This window comes from Callithrix jacchus, chromosome 1 (genome assembly GCF_049354715.1).
Source record: "Callithrix jacchus isolate 240 chromosome 1, calJac240_pri, whole genome shotgun sequence".
NCBI classification, from domain to species: domain Eukaryota; kingdom Metazoa; phylum Chordata; class Mammalia; order Primates; family Cebidae; genus Callithrix; species Callithrix jacchus.
The window spans coordinates 210,910,001-210,930,711 of record NC_133502.1 but is presented as its reverse complement, the minus strand read 5'-3'; the positions used below and the strand labels follow the sequence as shown (position 1 = coordinate 210,930,711).

General features: G+C 45.5%; 1 protein-coding gene across 35 annotated transcripts in view; it reads left to right on the top strand.

Annotated features, from left to right (window-relative positions):
• The first annotated feature begins 352 nt into the window (after window positions 1–352).
• The window catches only part of CLTCL1 (clathrin heavy chain like 1), a 104,446-nt gene continuing 84,087 nt past the window's right edge, over window positions 353–20,711 (top strand). For 22 of the 35 annotated variants that reach the window (XR_013523525.1, XR_013523519.1, XR_013523518.1 and 19 more), the window contains exons 1-2: window positions 353–592; window positions 17,301–17,508. Coding sequence is in view for 19 of the 35 variants with exons in the window: in XM_078341482.1 (XP_078197608.1) it covers window positions 368–592; window positions 17,301–17,508 (433 nt within the window). In the remaining 16 variants the exon portion in view is untranslated. Of the gene's footprint in view, window positions 1,199–6,496; window positions 6,595–17,300; window positions 17,509–20,711 lie in introns of all 35 variants that reach the window. The other 13 variants (XM_078341493.1, XM_054241679.2, XM_078341470.1 and 10 more) reach the window with 6 other exon arrangements.

Below are 20,711 nucleotides of genomic sequence, written 5' to 3'. Positions count from 1 at the left end.
ACTAGCACCACTGCCCCGCTCTACACGTGGAAGGCGCTGGGCAAGTGCCGCCGCAGACCCCATCAGGATTTACCTCACGAAAACCCTTCAGTCCGGGAGCCTGCGCGCACCGCATCCTGCCGAGGGCGCGCGGGACTACTTTTCGCGTACCCTCGGGGCGGGCGGAGGGATCCGTGAAGACTCCGCGCGGAAGGGGACGGGCGGGGGTGGGGGAAGCTCAGAGGTGAGATGGGGGAGGGGACGGAGGTAAAGGGCGGGGTAGGGGGTGGGGGCAGGGGACGGAGTAGGGGCGGGGGTAGGGAACGAGGGTAGGGACGGGACTGGGGGCGGGGCTGGGGACGGGAATGGGGCGGGGCTGGGGACGAGAATGGGGCGGGGCTGGGGACGGGAATGGGGCGGGGCTGGGGGCGGGGTAGGTGACCGGGGTAAGGGGCGGGGTAGGGGATCGGGGAACTGCGCCTGCGTTGCCGCCACCTGTCAGCCCGCGAGAGAGTTCCGTGGCCGCAGCTGCCACCGCCGCCGCCGCTGCTACCTCGGTCCGGCGCCAGCCATGGCGCAGATCCTCCCCATTCGTTTTCAGGAGCACTTCCAGGTGAGGCCGGGCGGGCCCGCGGGCCGCACCCAGCGCTCCGTCCTGGCAGCCGCGTCTCTGCCGGGCAGGCCTCCCGGGCTCAGCCCCGCGCCCCCAGCCCGCTGAGCCTCTGCCCAGCCAGCCGCGCCGACCTCCGACCCCACACCTGGGCCGGGGCTGCGGGGGTCCTGGGCGCGGCGGCCGCTCGTGAGGACCCACTCGGGTGCCGTCGCCGAAGCCCCTGGCCCGCGGGCGCCGTCTGGGGAGCGCTGGGGGTGGAAGCGAACCCCCGGCTCAGTGCCCACGAGGACGCGCGCAGGTTCCCGCTTCGGGCGGGGCAACCCGGGGGCCGCGCCCATCCCTCAGCCCCACGCCCCGCTTGGCGTCCTGCGGTTCTTATTCGGCCCTGAGTTCGCCTCTGTGCTCTGTCGTCGTCCCCAGGGCGGCTTCGCCTGGGAGGACCGTGAACATGCGTGACCCAAGAGAAAAATTCCTCAGCGTTACGCCTAAGGGTTTTCAATGCAGTAACAGCCAAAGCCCGCCTTTTTAATAAGGTCCCAGTTTGTTCTCCGTTTGTTTGTGCGCGGGAACACAAGGACTGGCCGCCTTCTTTGAGCACGGGCTCAGGTAGGGAGTCGTGCGGGTCGCTCGCGGGTTTACCCGGGGAGGTGCGGTGGAGTAGGGATCGCCAGCGTTTCATTCCTGCGTGCTCTGTGTTAAATCATCACACTCCCATCCGCTGCGATTCGCTTACTTTCTGGATGAGGAAACCGACTCTCAAAAGTGTTAAAGAACTCATCTTCTTTCTGTAAGAACGAAGGATTCACACTCAAGTCTTTTTTACGACAAAGTAGTATATTGAGGAGTGTGCTTGATTGAAAGTTGCTGTTTTCACAGTTCAGAGCACTGTTATGGATGCAGATGGGAAAGGCCTTGGGATTTGTGTAGTGACACGTCCAGTCCCCTCATTCTGCAGATCCTCTCATACTGCAGAGGATCCTGCCAGGGTCACTTGGTTGGTGACACAGTGGAAGTTGTGTGGAGGTGAGAGTGCCCTGACATCCGTCCCCCGGACTTCATTCTGCCAGTGCCAGTCATGCTGAGGTAGCAAAATACTGCTGCTACTCATGATGACGATGTCCTTATCATTTCTTGAGCCATTTCTCTTGCCACTCACCAGACTATTGTATTTTATAAATCTTGTTTAATCCTCATGATAACTGAGGCAGGTAGTGATACCCTGTTTTATACGACGGGCCATGAAGTTAATATTATAATCCATTCCGCTAAAGTTACATGGCCAGTAAGTGACAAAGCTTGGGTTCTAACTCAGGTCTCGGACTCCAATGCCTGTGCTTAACCACTATCTGAATATCTTCTTTTCAAAGAGCAAGAAAGCAGTAAGATATTTTAGGTGTCCCTATGTCCATCAGGGTTTGTAATGTCCGTGAGAGTTTATACGGGATGTATTCCATTATCTGGAAAATGCTTGTGGCTTGTGGTGGGCAGCCACATGAATGAAAGTCTGTGGTTCGTGGTCTCTAACACTGACTGGGTCTTTGAGGCTGCTCTGCATTCTATAGAGCACACACTGAGTCAGCACACCCTGCCTTCACTACAGACCTTTCAGAACTTCAGCCTGTTCCTTAAATCCCTAATCCTGCCACTCCTGCCTTGCAACCAGCAGATGACTTGGAGAAAACTGAAGCCATAACTGGGATGTTTCTCACCTTTATGCCTAGAGACTTACAAGCTTGTCTGCAGCCACCCTTTCCTGCCTTCCTATTACCGCTAAAGGAGGTGTCCTCTCTGGATTTGGTATCCCTCTTTCCCGTAAGGGAGCCTTGTTCAATCAGAGCTTCTCTTTCCTGTGTTTTCATCCTTTCCCTCTCGTGGTTTCTTCCTGTTTGTGTTGGGCAGTGCTCACCTCTCTTCTGTCTGTATAACCCGTGTGTCACCACAAAGCTCTTCTGTCATAGCCAGATGGCATGAAAGAGCTGCTTTAGCGCTGCATTACTTCTTTATGTTCTCCATTAACCTGCAGTCTGGCTTTTGTCTCCATTTTTTTCCCCTGAATCTGTTCTTGCCAAGGTTACAAGTGATCCTGCAGGTTTTTCGGTAAGGGCCACATTCCTGTCTCTGTCCCATATTCTTACATTTTTTTAACCTTCTAAAAGTATGAAAATGATTTTTAGCCCTACAAAAGCAGGCTGCAGTTGGCTAATCTTTGCTATAAAAAATAAAATCAGGCCGAGAGTGGTGCCTCACGCCTGTAACCCCAGCACTTTGGGAGGCCAAGGCGGGTGAATTACCTGAGGTCCGGAGTTTGAGACCAGCCTGGCCAATATGGGGAAACCTCATCCCTACTAAAAATACATTAGCCGGGTGTGTTGGTGCGCACCCGTAATCCCAGCTACTTGAGAGGCTGAGGCGAGAGAATCTCTTGAACCTGGGAGGTGGAGGTTGCAGTGAGCTGAGATTATGCCACTGCACCCCAGTCTGGGTAACAGACCAAGACTTTGTCAAAAAATAAGGTGAGATGAGATGAGTTGAGATAGATAACATAAAGCCCATCACACCACACACATATACGATGTCCAGCTGCACTTCACTACCCCCTGAGGGTCCTTTCTCTACTGCTCTTGATCCCACAGGTACCCAGGGTTTCTCCTTCCTCTCTGCCCATACCCATTGCCCTGTGGGCACCTCTTGTGCACAAGCTTGGAATCTGTCTTGGTCCCTCTACCTTTTCATTAAGGACAGGCTGCTGGTGATTTTCTGTATTCCCATAAGCTCAGTGTTCCCAAGCCATCCGCGTGTTTTCACAGTTTCACTGCTATGTGCATGAGAGGCAGTAGCTGGTTCTGGTTAAGAGCACAAACTATGAGGTTGCAGTGAGATTGTGCCACTGCACTCTAGCCTGGGTGACAGAGCGAAAACCATCTTAAAAAAAAAAAAGCGCAAAGTGAAGGCACGGAATCTGATCTGGACTCAGGCACTTACTGGCTGTGTGGTTTGGGGCAATGTTTGTTGCTTTTTTGTGCTTCTATATCTTCATCTATAAAATAAGGATAAAAGGTATACTGTAGGGCACGTTGGGAGCCAGATGTAGGGCTGAGTGCCCCACAGGGTTGTGGGGTGAGCCTTATGCTGTGCTGAGGCGCAGGATCCGAGAAATAAAGAGACAGGACACAGAAGTACAAGAAAAATGCAGCTGGGCTCGGGGGGCCACGCCACCTATAAGCGAGTCAGGCAAGGCCCCGAATGTCCAGAAGCATGAGTATTTATTGTGTATAGGTTATGGGGCAGGGCAGTGAGTGAAATCATCTTTAAGAATAGTGATAGAGTCGTGAGCAATAAAACATGGGGTCCACCCCCATTAGGTCCCCTAGGCCAGGAGGTGGACAGTGCACAGCAAGGGGCCTGTTCCCATGAAGGCAAGGGCCGTGCGCAGTAAGGGGTCCACTCCCATTAGGTCACCAAGGTTTGAAGGTGGGCTGTGCCTAGTGTGCAATACTTCTGTCTATGGTCAGACTACTTCTAAGAAGATTTATAGGAGGATGCTTAAGTCACATCGCAGTGACAGAGCTGTCAGGGTTACTGCCACCTTCTGGCAGCTTCCAGTGGGTTCTATGGGAAGATGCTTTTCGAGCAGCACAGTAGCAAGAGCTGATAAAGTTCACAGTCACCAAGGTGGACTGCCGGTTTGAGGGCAGCCTTCTGCAAGAACTGGAGCAAGGTCCTACAACTCCTTTATCAGGAGGAGTGGCTCTCGCCCCAAGCCTGCCATACAGCGGGTATCTCTACGACACTGAATGCTGCCGCCTGGGCCATGGATTCTTGTCCTGGTATAACTGTGTTCCCTTATATCATGCTCTGCACTGTGTCTGCTCTAGGCATTCCTCTGATTATAAGCTGCTTATTCCTTAATTCATGCTCTGTACTGTGTCCACTCTAGGCACTCCTCCGATATGAAATAATATATAATTAGGCACTCCTCCGATATGAAATAATATATAATTACAGGTATATATGTAGGGAGATATTCTTTAGGCACTCATACTATCAACTATTATATGATTATATATAGAGGATTAGATAAAGGGATTTGTCAAGCCCTAATTCTATAAACTAATATATGATTATATAAAGGATTATATAAAAGGACATAGCTGAGTAGTAACACTATAAAGTGAGATATTCCTCAGGCCCTAACTGTGCCAGGGTTCTGCTTAGCTCTCATTCCTCGGTGCCTATATGGGGGGTTACCCACAGTATACTTCTTATCTTACAAAGTAGTTGTGAGGTTTTGAGTTAATGCATGTCAAGCATTAAACAATGACTGGTACATAATACAGCAATCCCCCTTTACCCATGGGGAATATTGTTCCAAGACCCCCAAAGGATACCTGAAACTGCAGATAGTTCTGAACCCTTTATATACTGTTTTTTCCCCTGTGCGTACATATGTATGATAAACCTGAATTTATATTAGGCACAGTAAGAGATTAACAATGATAGCTAATAATAAAACAGAATAATAATAACAATGTGCCAGCATCACTCCTGTTGGACTTTGGGGCCATTACTAAGTAAATTAAGGTGACTTGAACACAGGCACTGTGATGCTGCAGACTGACTAGTCTGATAACCGACTGCTATCGACTGACTAACAGGCTGGCGGTGTATCCCTGCTGGACACACGGATAATTCCTGTCCTGGGTGGGCTGGTGCAAGGTTTCATCACTCTGTGCAGAATGGCATGCAATTTAAAACTTACGAATTGTTTATTTCTGGGGTCCTACATTTAATATTTTCAGACTGCAGGTAACAAAGTATGAAAAAAAAAACCACGGATAAGAGGAGACTGCTGTGAAGCACTGTGTCCTTGTGAGCTGTTGCTGCCATTGTGACAGCTGCTTACTGAAGAAGGCCAGGGAATGGTCAGCAGGTTCCTCAAACACAGTGTTCAAAAACGGGGTTCCCTTTCTCCCCAGATGTGTATCTTGTCCAGCGTCAAGCCAGGAGCCTGGGATGTGTTTTCATCCTGTTGTCCCTCTCTTGTTTACTTTTGACATCATTCTGCCACTGTCATCATGACCACCGTATTCCTAAACTATGCCATCATTTCCCACCTTGGTCATGCTAGCTTTGTCCTTCTGCCTCCAGTCTTGCCTTCCCGAGGTCCATTCTCCAGCACCCAGGCAATGTGATCTCCCAGGATGAGCATCTGCTTAAAGTCCTTCAGGGAGTGGTTTCGTGTTTCCTCTGACATGAAAAGGCTGATCCCCAAGTGCTCTTCCCCGCTCTTCCCAGCCTGACACCTGCTCAACTCTGCAGCTGCTCCCTTTGTGTTCCTTCCAGAACACATTCTCCCCTCACCCCTTTTTACCCACCTACCCCTACTGAGCCTTCTGCAAGCTGTGAAAATGATGCTCTCTCTGGAAGCTCTCCCTGAATTGTCAGTTACGAGTTCTTCCTCTGTGCCTCTTTGGGATTCCTTGTCTAATGATCCTCTTCCCAGGTTACTGTAGCTGTTCATTTTCTCTACTGGATTGTGTGCTCAGGGTGCTACTATTTGGACTTTTTAGAAATAATCAAATATCAGAGTTGGAAGGGTATTGCTGTTTGTAGTATCTGAGGATGGGCTGAGAACTTAGGACATCTTGGTTCAGAATAGGAATGGCTGAATGGTTTGGTGTCCTAGAAATTTTGTTGAGCCCTAAGTAATTCCCCCCAGCAATATCAAAAAAAGCAGCTGCAAATTTGTAAGCCGTGAAATGTGTCATAGCTCAGTATACAGAAAATTAAGCATGTTCCCTCCAGGGGTCTCTGAGGCAATGTTCCAAACAGATGTAGAGACCTTGAGCATTAGAATTCTAGGAGAAAGATGGTCAGGATCTGAATCAGTGCTTCTCTGCCTAGGCTGAATGTGAGAATGGCCTGAAGCTTTAAACACATCTCTGCTGGATGCTAAATCCAAAGCTGGGTGGTGGACATGGAGCTTTGGTATTCCTTCCCAGGTGAGTCTCACACACAGTCCAGTTGAACCAATCTTCTACCTGTTAGTCAATATTAATAATTAAGGAAAGTGGGAGGAAAGTAAAACTGTGAAGGTGTAGATTGAGCTTGAACTGAAAACGGTTCCCATCCACGCACACCGGTGTGTGTCTGGAGAGGCTTCTGAGGGTCACACTCCAAAGGGGGACTCGTACCTGCAGTCGTCCAGTCCATATTTGATTTTTGTTGCCATTGTGTAGCTATCTCATTTTGTGAAGTGGTTTTTGATGTACTAAGGCAACAGTTGGCTCATTGCATCCTCAAATGATCACATTCCAGTGTAAAATGTCTTTTTAAGGTACCATGTAAGCTGTTACATTTTGCCTGTTGACATACCACTGCTCCTGGTATTGGAAATACATACTGGCCATTCAGTTGCCTTCTGAGTTTCTTATTTATAAAGCAAGTAAAGGAACCACCTGCCTCAGCCAGGATGTCTGGGAGGGTGAGCCTCCTCGGAATGCCAACCACTGGGGCATTGCGAGTGACCAAATAGTAAATGAATTTGAATGGGGCCTGTTTGGAAAAACAGATCTTCACCATAGAACACATTTAAATGTTCAGAATGCATAAACCATACAAAGTAATGCTTCTTTAGTTGATTGGGTTGAAAGAATTAAGTCTTAGAATGATCTCAGTCAAGATTCCTCTCTACTCAGATATCTTAGCATTCTGTAGCAGGGGCAGGTCTGATGGAAATTAAAATCTTTTCATTCAAACTCTGTCTCTGCTGGGGGAAACCACTATTAAGGAAACCACCATATCCTAAAAATGATTAAAATAATTGTACTTTATTCTTCTGCCCTTTGCTTTTGTAACTTAACACGCTGAAGATCCTCTTGCAGGGTCACAGACAGATCACTGCGTAGATCTGACGTGTTGTTCATTAGGGCAGTAGTTGCTGGCACCGTCACCTCCTTCTCTAAGTGGGTATCTTTCCGCAATCTTTCTGAATTTTCCTTCTTTGCTTCTTCACTGATACTTTACCAAGTTTGTAGGCTCTTCTCCCACATTTCCTTCTGCTTCTCTGGAGGCCCGTTGCCGGCCTCCATGCCGGGGAGATGACCATCACTCTTGGCAGGCATTCTTCGCTGGATGCCACAAAGCTGGGATAGCTAAGTGCAATGACAAAATTAGAATCGGATAGATCTTGACTGGCCAGAATCCGACCAGTTGACATTTAACAGGGATAAATACAGAGTCCTGTGCACTGGTGTTAAAATACAGAAAACCTGTAGTGGTGTAATTTGAGAGAAGTTCTGTAAAGCATTACATAAATGTAGTTAACTAGCCCTGAGCTAACCTACTCCTAGAATGTACATTCTGGAAAAGACTTTAGTGTCTTCCATCTTCATAGGCCCTTATTTACAAAGCTCCCTCTTTAGGCTAGGAAAGACTTGTTGGTAACTTTGAAATATAAAATATGGGTTTTAAAAAATTTTATTTTCTTGAGATAGGGTCTTGCTCTATTGCCCAGGCTGGAATGCAGTGGCGTGATCTCGGTTCATTGCAGCCTCCTCCTCCTGGGTTCAAGCAGTTCTCCTGCCATATCCTCCTGAGTAGCTGGGACCACAGCCATGTACCGCCATGCCTGGCTAATTTTGTATTTTTAGTAGAGGCGGGGTTTCACCATGTTGGCCAGGATGGTCTCGATCTCCTGACCTCATGGTCTGCCCACCTCAACCTCCCAAAGTGCTGGGATTACAGGCATGAGCCACCACATCCAGCCTATTTTTTTTTAAACAGAGTTTCGCTCTTGTTGCCCAGGCTGGAGTGCAATGTCATGGTCTTTGTTCATTGCAACCTCTGCCTCCCAGGTTCAAGCGATTCTCCTGCCTCAGCCTCCTGAGTAGCTGGGATTACAGGCACCCACCACCACATTCAGCTAATTTTTTTATTTTCAGTAGAGATGGGGTTTCACCATGTTAGCCAGGCTGGTCTTGGAACTCCTGACCTCAGGTGATCAACCCACCTCAGTCTCCCATAGTTTGGGAATTACAGGCATGAGCTACCACGCCCCTCATATATGTTTTAAAAACTATAAATGAGCTAAATTTGACTGCCCTGAAACAATTAATTTGTTTTACTACTTGTTTACCATTCATGTGCTAGGCACAAGGATAAAGCAGTGAGTGAGACTGGGAAGGAGACAGATACAGAAGGAAAAAAGGTTGGTGTTCCCAGAGGCACAGAAGTGTGAGAACATGGGGACGGTCAGTGCAACTTGAGCATTCTGGCTTCATTGAGACAGGGAGTTGAGGTTTTCACTAATACTCTTGTGTAAGCGCAGTTGTAGTCCTCCCAGTTAGACATCTCTCCTTAAGCCCCTTATACATGGAAACCACAGGACTATCGGATGAGTAATTTTTTTTTGCATAATCCCCAGTGTCAGATTTTTTTTCTTTTCTTTCTTTTTTTTAAGACAGGGTCTCTTTCTGTTGCCTAGGAGGGAGTGCAGTGGTGTGATCTCAGCTCACTGCAGTCTCTGCCTCCCGGGTTAAAGCGATTCTCCTGCCTCAGCCTCCCAAGTAGCTGGGACCACAGTTGTGTACCACCATGCCCAGCTAAATTTTGTATTTTTAGTAGAGCAGGAGTTTCATCATGTTGGCCAGGCTGGTCTCCAACTCCTGACCTCAAGTGATCTGCCCACCTGGGCCTCCCAAAGTGCTGGGATTATGGGCCTGAGCCACCACACCTGCCTCCCAGTATCAGATTTGAATTTTGATTGATTTGATTGCAAGCTTTGAGAATGAAAAAGGATCATTAGACATCTTTTTTACCTTTCTTTAGTTAACCCTTGTATATGCCATAGAATAGGTAGGGCCCAGTGCAGTGGTGTGCGCCTGTAATCCCAGCACTTTGGGAGGCTGAGGCAGGTGGATCACTTGAGACCAGGAGTTCAAGACCAGCCTGGCCAACCTGGCAAAACCCTGTCTCTACTAAAAATACAAAAATTACCCAGGTGCAGGGGCCTATAGTCCCAGCTAGTTGGGAGGCTGAGGCATGAGAATCACTTGAGTGTGGGAGGCAGGCTTTGTAGTGACTTAAGATCACACCACTGCACTCCAGCCTTGGCCAACAGAGCAAGACTGTCTCAAAAGAAAGAAAGAAAGAAAAGTTTTTAACAAAATGTGTAGCTAAGTTACCTATCAGAATAGTAATACTAAGGATCAGGAGTCCTTGGTTATTTCTTTCTTTCTTTCTTTTTTTTTTTTTTACAGGGTCTCACTATATTGACCCGGCAGGTCTTGAACTCCTGGGCTCAAGCTATCCTCCTGCCTCTGCTGGGATTACAGGCATGAGTCACAGTGCCTGGCGGTCATTTCTGCTAACTAGTGGGAAAACCTAGGCCAGGCACTGTGACTCACACCTGTAATCCCAACACTTTGGGAGGCTGAGGCAAGTGGATCACCTGAGGTCAGGAGTTTGAGACCAGCCTGGCCAACATGATGAAACCCCATCTCTACTAAAAATATGAAAATTAGCCAGGCATGCTGGCAGGCACCTGTAGTCCCAGCTACTCTGGAGGCTGAGGCAGAAGAATCACTTGAATCCGGGAGGCAGAAGTGGCAGTTGTAAGCTTTATTGCCGAGTTAAATGAGGAAACGGAGACCGGAGTAAAAAAGTAAAAGCCAATTTATTCAGTTCCCAGGCAAGGTTCTATGGTCCGAGAAAGGGGCCAGAGAAGTCGCGCTTCTCTTCCTAAGGTGTGGGGTTGTATAGGGAGTGGAGGTGGTTGATTGGTCGCAGGGGAAACAAAGCGGAGGTAGTCTCATTGGTTATGAAGGGACTGGGCATGGACGAGGTGAGCCGCCATTGGCAGCCAGGAGGGGCTGCTGGCAAGTGGGCCGGCTGAGGACGTACAGGGCAAGCTGCCATAGGGCAGGTCTTAGTGGGGATTTTTTAAATTTTGGCGGGATTGAGTGCCTAGTTTGCTGATGAGTGCAGGACTCAGATTGGAATGCGGAAATGGGTGTGAGGAGCCCACATGGAGAACCCAGATGCTGAGTAATGCGCTTAGAATGATGACATAGTTTTCAGGTACGGAGAGGAATGGGCGTGTCCATTTGGGCCCTGGCGAGGCAACCGGCCTTACAGCAGTGAGTTGAAATTGAACCACTGCACACCACCCTGAGCAACCGAGTTAGACTCCATCTCAAAAGAAAAGAAAATCTGGCTTTTCAGCACATCACTTTTCTGGAACTGTTTCTGCATATGGAGTAAAACTCACAGTAGTATCTGGCATCTTAGATGGAAAAGTTATTTTTGTGGGATTGTCCTATATTTAGCATTCCTGGCTAAATGAGTAGAGAATGTTCATTATACTATTAAAACTACCCTTGCCTGTTTCTTTTCTTTTTTTTTTTTTTTTTGAGACAGAGTCTCCTCTGTCACCCAGGCTGGAGGACAGTGGCGCTATCTTGGCTTGCCACAGCCTTCACCACCCGGGTTCTCCTGCCTCAGCCTCCTGAGTAGCTGGGATTCTCCTTCTTCAGCCTCCTGAGTAGCTGGGATTACAGGCACATGGCACTGCACCCAGCTGATTTTTGTATTTTTAGTAGAAACGGGGTTTCACCGTGTTGTCCAGGCTGATCTTGAACTCATGATGTCCAGTGATCCACCCACCTTGGCCTCCCAAAGTGCTGGGCTTATAGACCTGAGCCACTGAGCCTGACCCCTTGCCTGTTTCTGAAGACTGCAAGGTAGCACTCCTGGTTGAGAACTACTGCCTTAATTTTATCTGATTCTAATAGTTTTTATTTTTATCTAATTTATCTTATTTTTATCTAATAGTTTTTGTCTTATTTTTTGATCCACCATTCTCAGATGTTAAAACGCTTATCTGTGAGGTACATATATACACATGCCATGTATGTGTATATATGCTCTTAGATAAAATCTTGACTCAACTACTATTATTTAAGAACCTACTATGCTCAAGAGATTAGATACAAATTATTCAGGGTTACAAATTCTTGATATTTGGAGTTGAAATCAGAATGTCACCATATTAACCCAACATTGATCCCCAAACTGAGAACAAAATGACAGTTTAGAAAACCTAGACCCACTTAAGTGCACTGCTCTGTCTGGAGAGCATCCAGTCCTATTCTGCTAAAGCTGGAAAATCTCGATAGGTCGAGAAGACCAAGAATGGTTGCTTACCAACACGTGGCCAGCTTTGTTTTACTTATGTCTCCAATCAATACCAATTTATATTGTGGCTAAATCTAAACATCTTTTTTTATCCTAAGGCACTTTAGGATGTATCTCCGAGAGAACTCTGTTATTTTTTTCCAATTTTTAGAATTGCTGTAAAATACACATAACATAAAATTTATCGTCTTAACCATTTTTTCGGTGTACACTTTAGTGATGCTAAGTACATTCATATTGTGCAGTCATCACCCCGTCCATCTCCAGAACTCTCTTCATCTTGTGAAACGGATGCTCCATGCTTGTTAAAAAATGACTCCTCATTCACTTCTCTCCCTAACCCCATCTCTTTTTGTCTCTATAGATTGGACTATTCTACATACTGGTTATAAATGGAATCATATAATATTTGATATTTGTCTTTTTGTGTGACTGGATTTTTTTTTTTAGATGGAGTCTCACTTTATTTCCCAGGCTGAAGTACAGTAGCACAACCTCAGCTCACTGCAACCTCCACCTCCTGAGTTCAGGTGATTTTCCTGCCTCTGCCTCCTGAGTAGCCAAGATTACAGGCACCTGCCACTGTGCCAGGCTAATTTTTGTATTTTTAGTAGAGACAGGGTTTCACCATGTTGACCAGGCTGGTCTCGAATTCTTGACCTCAAGCGACCCATGTGCCTTGGCCTCCCAAAGTGCTGGGATTACAGGTGTGAGCCACAGTGCTAGACCTTGGCTTTTTTCACTTAGCATAATGACCTCAAGGTTCATTCATGTTGTAGCATGCATCAGAATTTCCTTCCTTTTAAAGGCTGAAGAGTAAATCCTATTGCATGTGTATAACACATTTTGCTTATCTCTTCATCCATTGATACACACTAAGAATTCTTTATTTTTTAACTCTAATAACGTCACACCTAAAAAAAAAAAAATCAGTAATTTCTCAACATCACCCAATATCTTGTCAGTGTTGTTTCTCTGTTTGTCTCAAACGCTTTATGCATTTGGTTTGTTTGAAATAGCATCCAAAGAAGGCCTATGCATTGCATTTGGTTGACATTTTATGTATTAGAGCTGCTTTTTGAAGGAAGCTTTAATCTTATTTTTTGATATTTAACACAAACATTTTATTTGTGTATATTTATCTTTTTTATTTCATAGTCCTTTCAAATTTGTTAAATTCTTATTGTTACTCTAGTATATTGACAGTCTTAAAGCATACCCTTAGCAGATAAAACAGTCCCTGTATATGACTTTGATTGGAGTAATTACTCAGAATATTGACTAGCAGATGATTGAAGGGCGGGGGCCTGGATCATAGACAGTGATCCATGTGGCCGTCACCAGTGAGGTGTGGTTCAGCACCGGACTCGGGCTCACTTCATGCTTTTCCATCTCATTCCAAGAGTCTTTTGTTTCATACATTGTTTGGGCTTTTATGTGCTAAATGTTCAGATGGATTCAAAATGAGGAGAACCTGAATCTGACTCTGAGAAGAAACAAGAGATTAAGTAAATATGAATAACAAATACAAAGCAAAGCTCTCTATTGGATAAGCATGCCACAGACAAAAGGCCTGGAGTAGGGGACTCATTACCCGTGAAAGTTACTTAGGCTGCCTCAGCAGAGCTAAGCCAGATACTTTGCTGAAATGAAGATTTATTCTACCACATTTACTTGGCTTCAAGAAAATTAGATTGGTTTGGCATGACTTCTTAGTGAGCCCATATTGACTGCAGGTATTCATGTTTTTCTTTTCAAAGGGCTCACAAATCTGACGGATAATGTTATGGAATTTGCAGGGAGAACCTCAAATGCAGCAGTCTTATCTTCTGAAATCCTGCTGTCCTCTGTTTGATTAATAAATATCATAAATCCAGGGCTGGGCGCGGTGGCTCACGCCTGTAATCCCAGCACTTTGGGAGGCCAAGGCGGGTGAATCATGAGGTCAAGAGATCGAGACCATCCTGGTCAACGTGGTGAAACCCTATCTCTATTAAAAATACAAAAAATTAGCTGGGCATGGTGGCACGTGCCTGTAATCCCAGCTTCTCGGGAGGCTGAGGCAGGAGAATTACCTGAGCCCAGGAGGCAGAGGTTGCGGTGAGCCGAGATCGCTCCATAGCACTCCAGCCTGGGTAATAAGAGCGAAACTCCGTTTCAAAAAAATAAAAATAAATCCTAGCACTTTGGGAGGCTGAGGTGGGCAGATTACTTGAGGTCAGGAATTGGAGACCAGCCTGGCCAATACAGTGCAACTCTGTCTCTACTAAAAAATACAAAAATTAGCTGGGTGTGGTGGTGCATGCCTGTAGTCCTAGCTACTTGGGAGGCTGATGCAGGAGAGTCACTTGATATTGGGAAGTGGAGGTTGCAGTGAGTCAAGATCACACCATTGAGCTCCAGCCTGGGCATTGCAGCAAAACTGTCTCAAATAAACAAGTAAATATTGTAATTTTTCTAGGGCATTTATATTATTCTGTTTTTCAGGATTTTTCTATTCTTTGCATATTTGTCTTTTTGTTGTGACTGGTTTTGTGTGACAGAGTAAATAACACTAATCGGATCCTTGTCCTCCTGTAATTTATGACCTTGGATGTTGTTATATAAGCCAGCAGGGGACTAAACTAGGCAGAGGATGATGGAATTTGAAAATGGCTCATTTGTGAGAAAGTTGGTAAGACTGGGAGGTTTTCTTTGGTCGTGATAATATGGTTTCTTGGTTTACTGGCTGTCAGTGGTTGCGCTTGTGGGCTTCTGTTATTTCTTATTCTTGGTTTACTTAAATAGACTAACTTTCCTTAAGCAAATCATGTCCATCTTCATGGGCTGCTCCTCTGCTTCCCTTCTAAGCCTTGGTGTATCCTGGGGCTCTATGCCCTGGGATCCCAGGCCATCCTCTCACATTTCACAGTCTCTCTTGGTGATTCCATCCAGTCTCATGACTTTGCCTGCTATAGATGACCCCCATATTCTTATTTTTTGTCTTGAAATTTTTTTAGGCTTAAAAAGTTAAGCAATATAATACCTAAGAAAATTCCAAAAGTAGCAAGTGCTGAGGATGGCAGGCCCTACCAAATGTTACAAACCTCAATAAATAAAATAGCATGGTGTTGATGTGTAGCTAGATGTTAGGAGCCCCATGAGAGCTGAACACATGGAGGTTCCTGAAGAGCGGTGTGCTGGAAAAGGCAAGGACACCTCTGTAGTCTTGCTTTATGTACCTCTTCCATCTGGTGGTTCATCTGCATTTTTTGTAATATCCTTTGTAATAAATGAGAAACATGTTCCCTTGAGTTCTCTTAGCTACTCCAACAAATTAGTCAAATCTGGGAAGCAGGTCAAGGGAACCCTGTTTTATAGCCAGATGGTCAGAAGTAAAGGCCATAGCCTGGGCTTGGGATTAGCGTCTGAAGTGGAGACAATCTTATGAGACTGAGGCCTCAACCTGTGGGATCGGATGCTATCTCCAGGTAGATATCATCAAACTGAATTAAATTGTAGGATATCCAGGTGGTGTCTGCTGGAGAAACCCCCACACATCTTGTATTAGAAGTGTTGTGTTGAGTGATGTGTGAGAACAGGAAAAATACTTTGGTTTTTCCTATCCCTAATAAACCACTGCTAGCATTATTTTCTTTGCTATAACCCAAGGTTGGAACATGAAGGGACTTTCTTATAGTAATGGCAATATCAATTGGCAGATTCTATTTTTAAAAAATTATTTCACTGCCGGGCGTGGTGGCTCACGCCTGTAATCCCAGCACTTTGGGAGGCCGAGGCAGGTGGATCACGAGGTCAAGAGATCGAGACCATCCTGGTCAACATGGTGAAACCCCGTCTCTAGTAAAAATACAAAAAATTAGGTGGGCATGGTGGCGCACGCCTGTAATCCCAGCTACTCGGGAGGCTGAGGCAGGAGAATTGCCTGAACCCAGGAGGTGGAGGTTGCGGTGAGCTGAGATCGCGCCATTGCACTCCAGCCTGGGTAACGAGAGTGAAACTCCGTCTCAAAAAAATAAAAAATATATCACTACAGTTATGAAGTAATGTTTTGTTTTTGCTGTTATATGTTCTTGTGTTTGTTTTGGTGAACTCATTTGGGAACATAATCACCACTTAGTTTTTCTTTTCTGTGTTAAAATGGAATATGAATTTCAAACAACTCAGTATTGTGGTCAGAACACAGGCTTTATTATACCTGGCTCCATCACTAATCAGCTTTGTAACTTCAGAAAGATTTCTTAGCCCCAACTTGGTTTTTCCCAAGTGGAAAGTGTGTCTTGGATGCCTGCCTCAGTGGGTTAACAGGAAGATGAGATGAGGTGACCTGTTGTCCTGCAGCCTGCTCCACTCAGCAGCTGGAACATCCAGTATGTGCTAGACTCTGCTGCAAAAGACAAATAAGGCACAGTCCTGAATTATACTCGCAGTATGAACAGTCTCACTTGTGTTCCTTCCAAAGGATGGTGGTGATTTTAACACAGTAGTCCATGATCTCTGTTGCCACTGTGAGCCTCTTCAAGGTGACACAAAGTAGCAGATGTTAAATGGTCAAATCAGTAGCCGTAGAATTGGGGCTGAACAGAACAGTTTTTAAAAATAAAGGTGTCTAGTCGGGCATAGTGGCAGGTGCCTGTAATCTCAGCTAATCAGGAGGCTGAGGCAGGAGAAGCGCTTGAACCCGGTAGGAAGAGGTTGCAGTGAGCCAAGGTTGTGCCATTGCACTCCAGCCTGGGCAACAAGAGCAAAACTCTGTCTCAAAAAAAAAAAAAAAGTGTCTTGTAGGTCAGAACAGGGAAGTTTATAGAAATAAGCTTGGTGCTATTAACAGGTCTTGATTTAGCCCAGGCACTATATATAAGACGGCCTTTGGAGAAAGGCGCCTGGTTTCAGTTTACACAGTAGAAGCAATCCATCAGCCTTGGAATATGTGCCAAACATGCTGACTTTCTTATTAACACCAGACTCTCTGGGAAGTATTCACACTGACTTAGAAATTCATTCAAATCAGATTTAGACAGATTCGATGATATCTAGGGAAATGTTTAAGTAAAAACTTTTGGCCAGTTCTTTTTTCTTGCCTTTTGGAGAAACCAGGTTTTGTGTTTTCTCCCTTTCCCTTCCACTTCCCTCACCTTTGCCTCTCCAAGACCTCCTTCCTCCCAAAGTTCTCCTCAGTGGTGGGCTTATCTGTGACACCTTATCTGATGGTATTCTTTGGGGGTTCATCCCCAACTCATCTCTTCCTGTCTGTCACTGGCGGCATCCTTGACACTGCCTGGTGTTCCTGCACATGTCTTCACTGTGGGTTGGTAATACCCTTGAGAGTTGATTCACAGGCTTGGGTGGATCTATTAAAGGTGTAGAAAAGCAAGCTAATGTTTGGTTCAAGTATTTACCTAATGTTAACTTTTTTCTAAATTTTAACTTTTACTCCTCTTCCTTTGCTTTTGGCTAGCGTCCATCCATTTCAGAGGAAAAACAATTAATCAAATGCCTTTATTCTGTTTAGCTCCAAAACCTTGGAATTAATCCAGCCAACATTGGATTCAGCACAGTGACCATGGAATCTGACAAGTTCATCTGTGTCCGAGAGAAAGTTGGCGAGCAGGCCCAAGTCGTGATCATTGACACGAGCGACCCAATGGCTCTGATCCGACGGCCTGTCTCTGCAGAGAGTGCCATCGTGAATCCAGCCTCTAAGGTGGTAGCTCTGAAAGGTAAACCCGATGGGATTGTTAGAAAGGAGTCTTATCTCACTTTAACGGCTTTGTTACCTTAAATATTGAACAAGTGTCACTAAACTCATGGCAAAATGTCATCAACTTAATTCCAAAAGCTTTAGCAAAAGCTGTGTTTAGTGTGTCCTAGTAAGAGGCCTCTGAGTGCCAGAGCTTCTTGGTAACATCACCCACAGTGCCAGACACACTGAGAGGAAGCAAATGCCCAGGTCTTTTGTCTTCATGTGACTAGGAACGCACAACGGCACTGTGCATGTTTCCCAGGAAGGCTGTGTGGCCCCCTTGCCCAAGGGCCTGCTGGAGTGATACTTCCAGTCATCTGAAGACACAGGCTCAGGGGTTTTCCTTCTGTGAAACACATCAATGATAGAAGAGCTAATAGTTAATAGAATTTCACTTCCCTGAAATCAGGGAGTCTTGGGTGCTTAAAGCCTTCTAGTTATCTTGAAAAATGCAGAATCTTTTTATATTGCCTTCATTTGGGAAATAAAAGGATTAGGTATACAGTAGACTTAATGTTTTATGTGAAATGCGTTATCGCTTACTTTGAAAAGCAAAAGGTGTTTCTGGACCTAAAATTAGTGAATGCTAAATATTAGCTTTGCCTAGGCTTCTGTTTTGTTACAGAGATAGTGTCTACTTGGTCATTTCAGTAGGTAGAAGGACATCTGAAAGTTAAGACATTTCTATTTAAAAAGAAATAACTGAAATTGTTTTATTTGAAAGGATCTTTGTTCTATTACCAACTCTACCATTTCCCTGTAATCTTGTTAAAGTAATTACTTAAACATATAGTGTAAGCAGTATAAATTTTTTTTTTGAGACAGTGTCTCGCTCTGTCACCCAGGCTGGAGTGTAGTGGCACGATCTCGTCTCACAGCAACCTCCACTCCCAGGTTCAAGTGATTCTCCTGTCTCAGCCTCCCAAGTAGCTGGGACTACAGGCCACCACGCCCAGCTAATTTTTTGTATTTTTAGTAGAGATGAGGTTTCACCATGTTAACCAGGATGGTCTCTATCTCCTGACCTCAGATGATTCACCCACCTCAGCCTCCCAAAGTGCTGAGATTACTGGCATGAGCCACCACACCCGGCCAGTATAAACTATTTTAATTAGAAATTATTACAATTATGGAATATTAATGATTCTTTTATCTTTCTTGTACTTTGTCACTTATCCCTTGGCTTTGTTTGATGGAATATTTGCCTTGTAGTGCTGCCTTTTTCTGCATTTTATATTGTTGTAGTACTTAAAAAAATATTTGTAGAGAAGGGGTCTCACCATGTTGTTCAGGCTGGTCTTGAACTGGCCTCAAATGATCCTCCTGTCTTGGCCTCTCAAAGTGCTGGGATTATAGGCATGAGCCACTGTACCCAGCTTTGTTATAGGACTTTTGAGAGACCTTATCTAGCATGTTGTTTACTGTTTAGTATTCTCTGCAGGTCTCAGAAATGCTCTGTATCTTAGTCTTCCTGGTTCTCTGGTGTAGTTCTCTTTAACAGTGTGCAGTGCGGAGCTCTAGGGTGTGTATGTGTATTCTGATGTGGAGTGGGGAGTAAAGAGAAGACAATAGTTAGATACTGTCAATCCCTTCCAGCCAAAGACCACCAGGAACACACTTGCAGTTGAACAAGGTGGGTTTATTGTTGCAGTGAGAGAGAACACACGCCATGGGGAATTGGGGAGTGTCTCAGTAAGAAGGTGTTAGAGCCGTTATAGGATTTGGGCTTTGGTTGGATGATTTAAGGGGCAGTCTAAGGAAGCAGAGTTTGCTGTAGGTTGGATGTTGGCAGCAAGTGGGGGTAATTTTTATGATTTGTGTAGCTCAATAAGTCTTATCTATTAGGGAGTGAAGATTAGAGTGAGATTAAAGCTGTAATGGGGTAAAGAAGTAGCAGTCACTCATTTTAGCTGAGAGGGACGGGTGTTTGTTGGTATTTTGTGAGTTGCGAAGTAACCTTGTTTTTTTGTGTTTGCTCTGTCTTACTTGATTGTGGTCTCAGAGGGCCCTTGCCTGAGGCTGGTGTTCTCCAAGGTGGTTTATGTCCCTCAGGAGAGCAGTGTGGCCTTGCTGTGATTGCCAGGCCAGCTTCCAGGTGGCAGGGGATGCTCCTTTTAATTTTCTTTCTTAATGGTACTATAAATCACTTCAACTATGACATGTTGAGTGCTGTTTTCTTTTGTGTAGGGAAGCGTAAGTCTCTGGAACCAAAGAGATATAATTTTAAGGCTTTATCTTATTTTTACTGCTAATTCTGTAGCATTAAAATCTCAGATCATTGTAGTACAAATCATTAACAAGTGGCAGATGTATAGTGTGTTTTCAAGGCCCTACACCAAAGTGAGCAAAACTGTCTTTGAAGAAAGAGTTGTTTGTATAGTGATTGGTTGACGGAGGTGATTGATTTGCAGGGGAGCCCCACCATAGCATACACCTTGACTAGTTCCCAGGAGCCAGTGCAGAAATACAAGGGTGTGGGGGCCTCACCTTGTATCTCACAGATTTTTCCTATTTTGGCTGGTGAAGTTTTATGATTAGAAAGGGGCTCATGAAGGAGCTCTTGGACCTCCTTTTACAAAAAGGGCTAGGCCGGATGCCTCTTGTCTGTAATCCCAGCGCTTTGAGAGGCCATGGCTGGAGAATTACTTGAGCCCAGGAGTGCGAAGCTTCATTCAGCTATTATTGCACCACCTCATTCCAGCCTGGGTGACAGAGCACGGCCCTGTCTCTAAAAATAATATAAATTAACTTAAGGCTGGTTGCAGTGGCTCACACCTGTAATCCCAGCACTTTGGAAGGCCAATGTGGGCGGATCACCTGGGGGTCAGGAGTTGGAGACCAGCCTGTCCAACATGGAGTAACCCCATCTCTACAAAAATATAAAAATTAGTGGGTGTGGTAGCATGCATCTGTAATCCCACCTACTCAGGAGGCTGAGGCAGGAGAATCGCTTGAACCTGAGAGGTGGAGGCTGCAGTGAGCGAAGATTGCACCATTGTTGCCCAGGCTGGGCAACAAGAGGGAAACTCCATCTCAAAAAAAAATTTTTTTTTAATTGAAAGGGACATCATTACAGCATGTCCTCATGCCTGGCTGTGAACTCCCAAGGTGCTCAGAAATGCTCAGCCCATGTTATTGCCAGGCTTTCTGGAGAAGCCTGAAGCAGATTCACTTACCCAG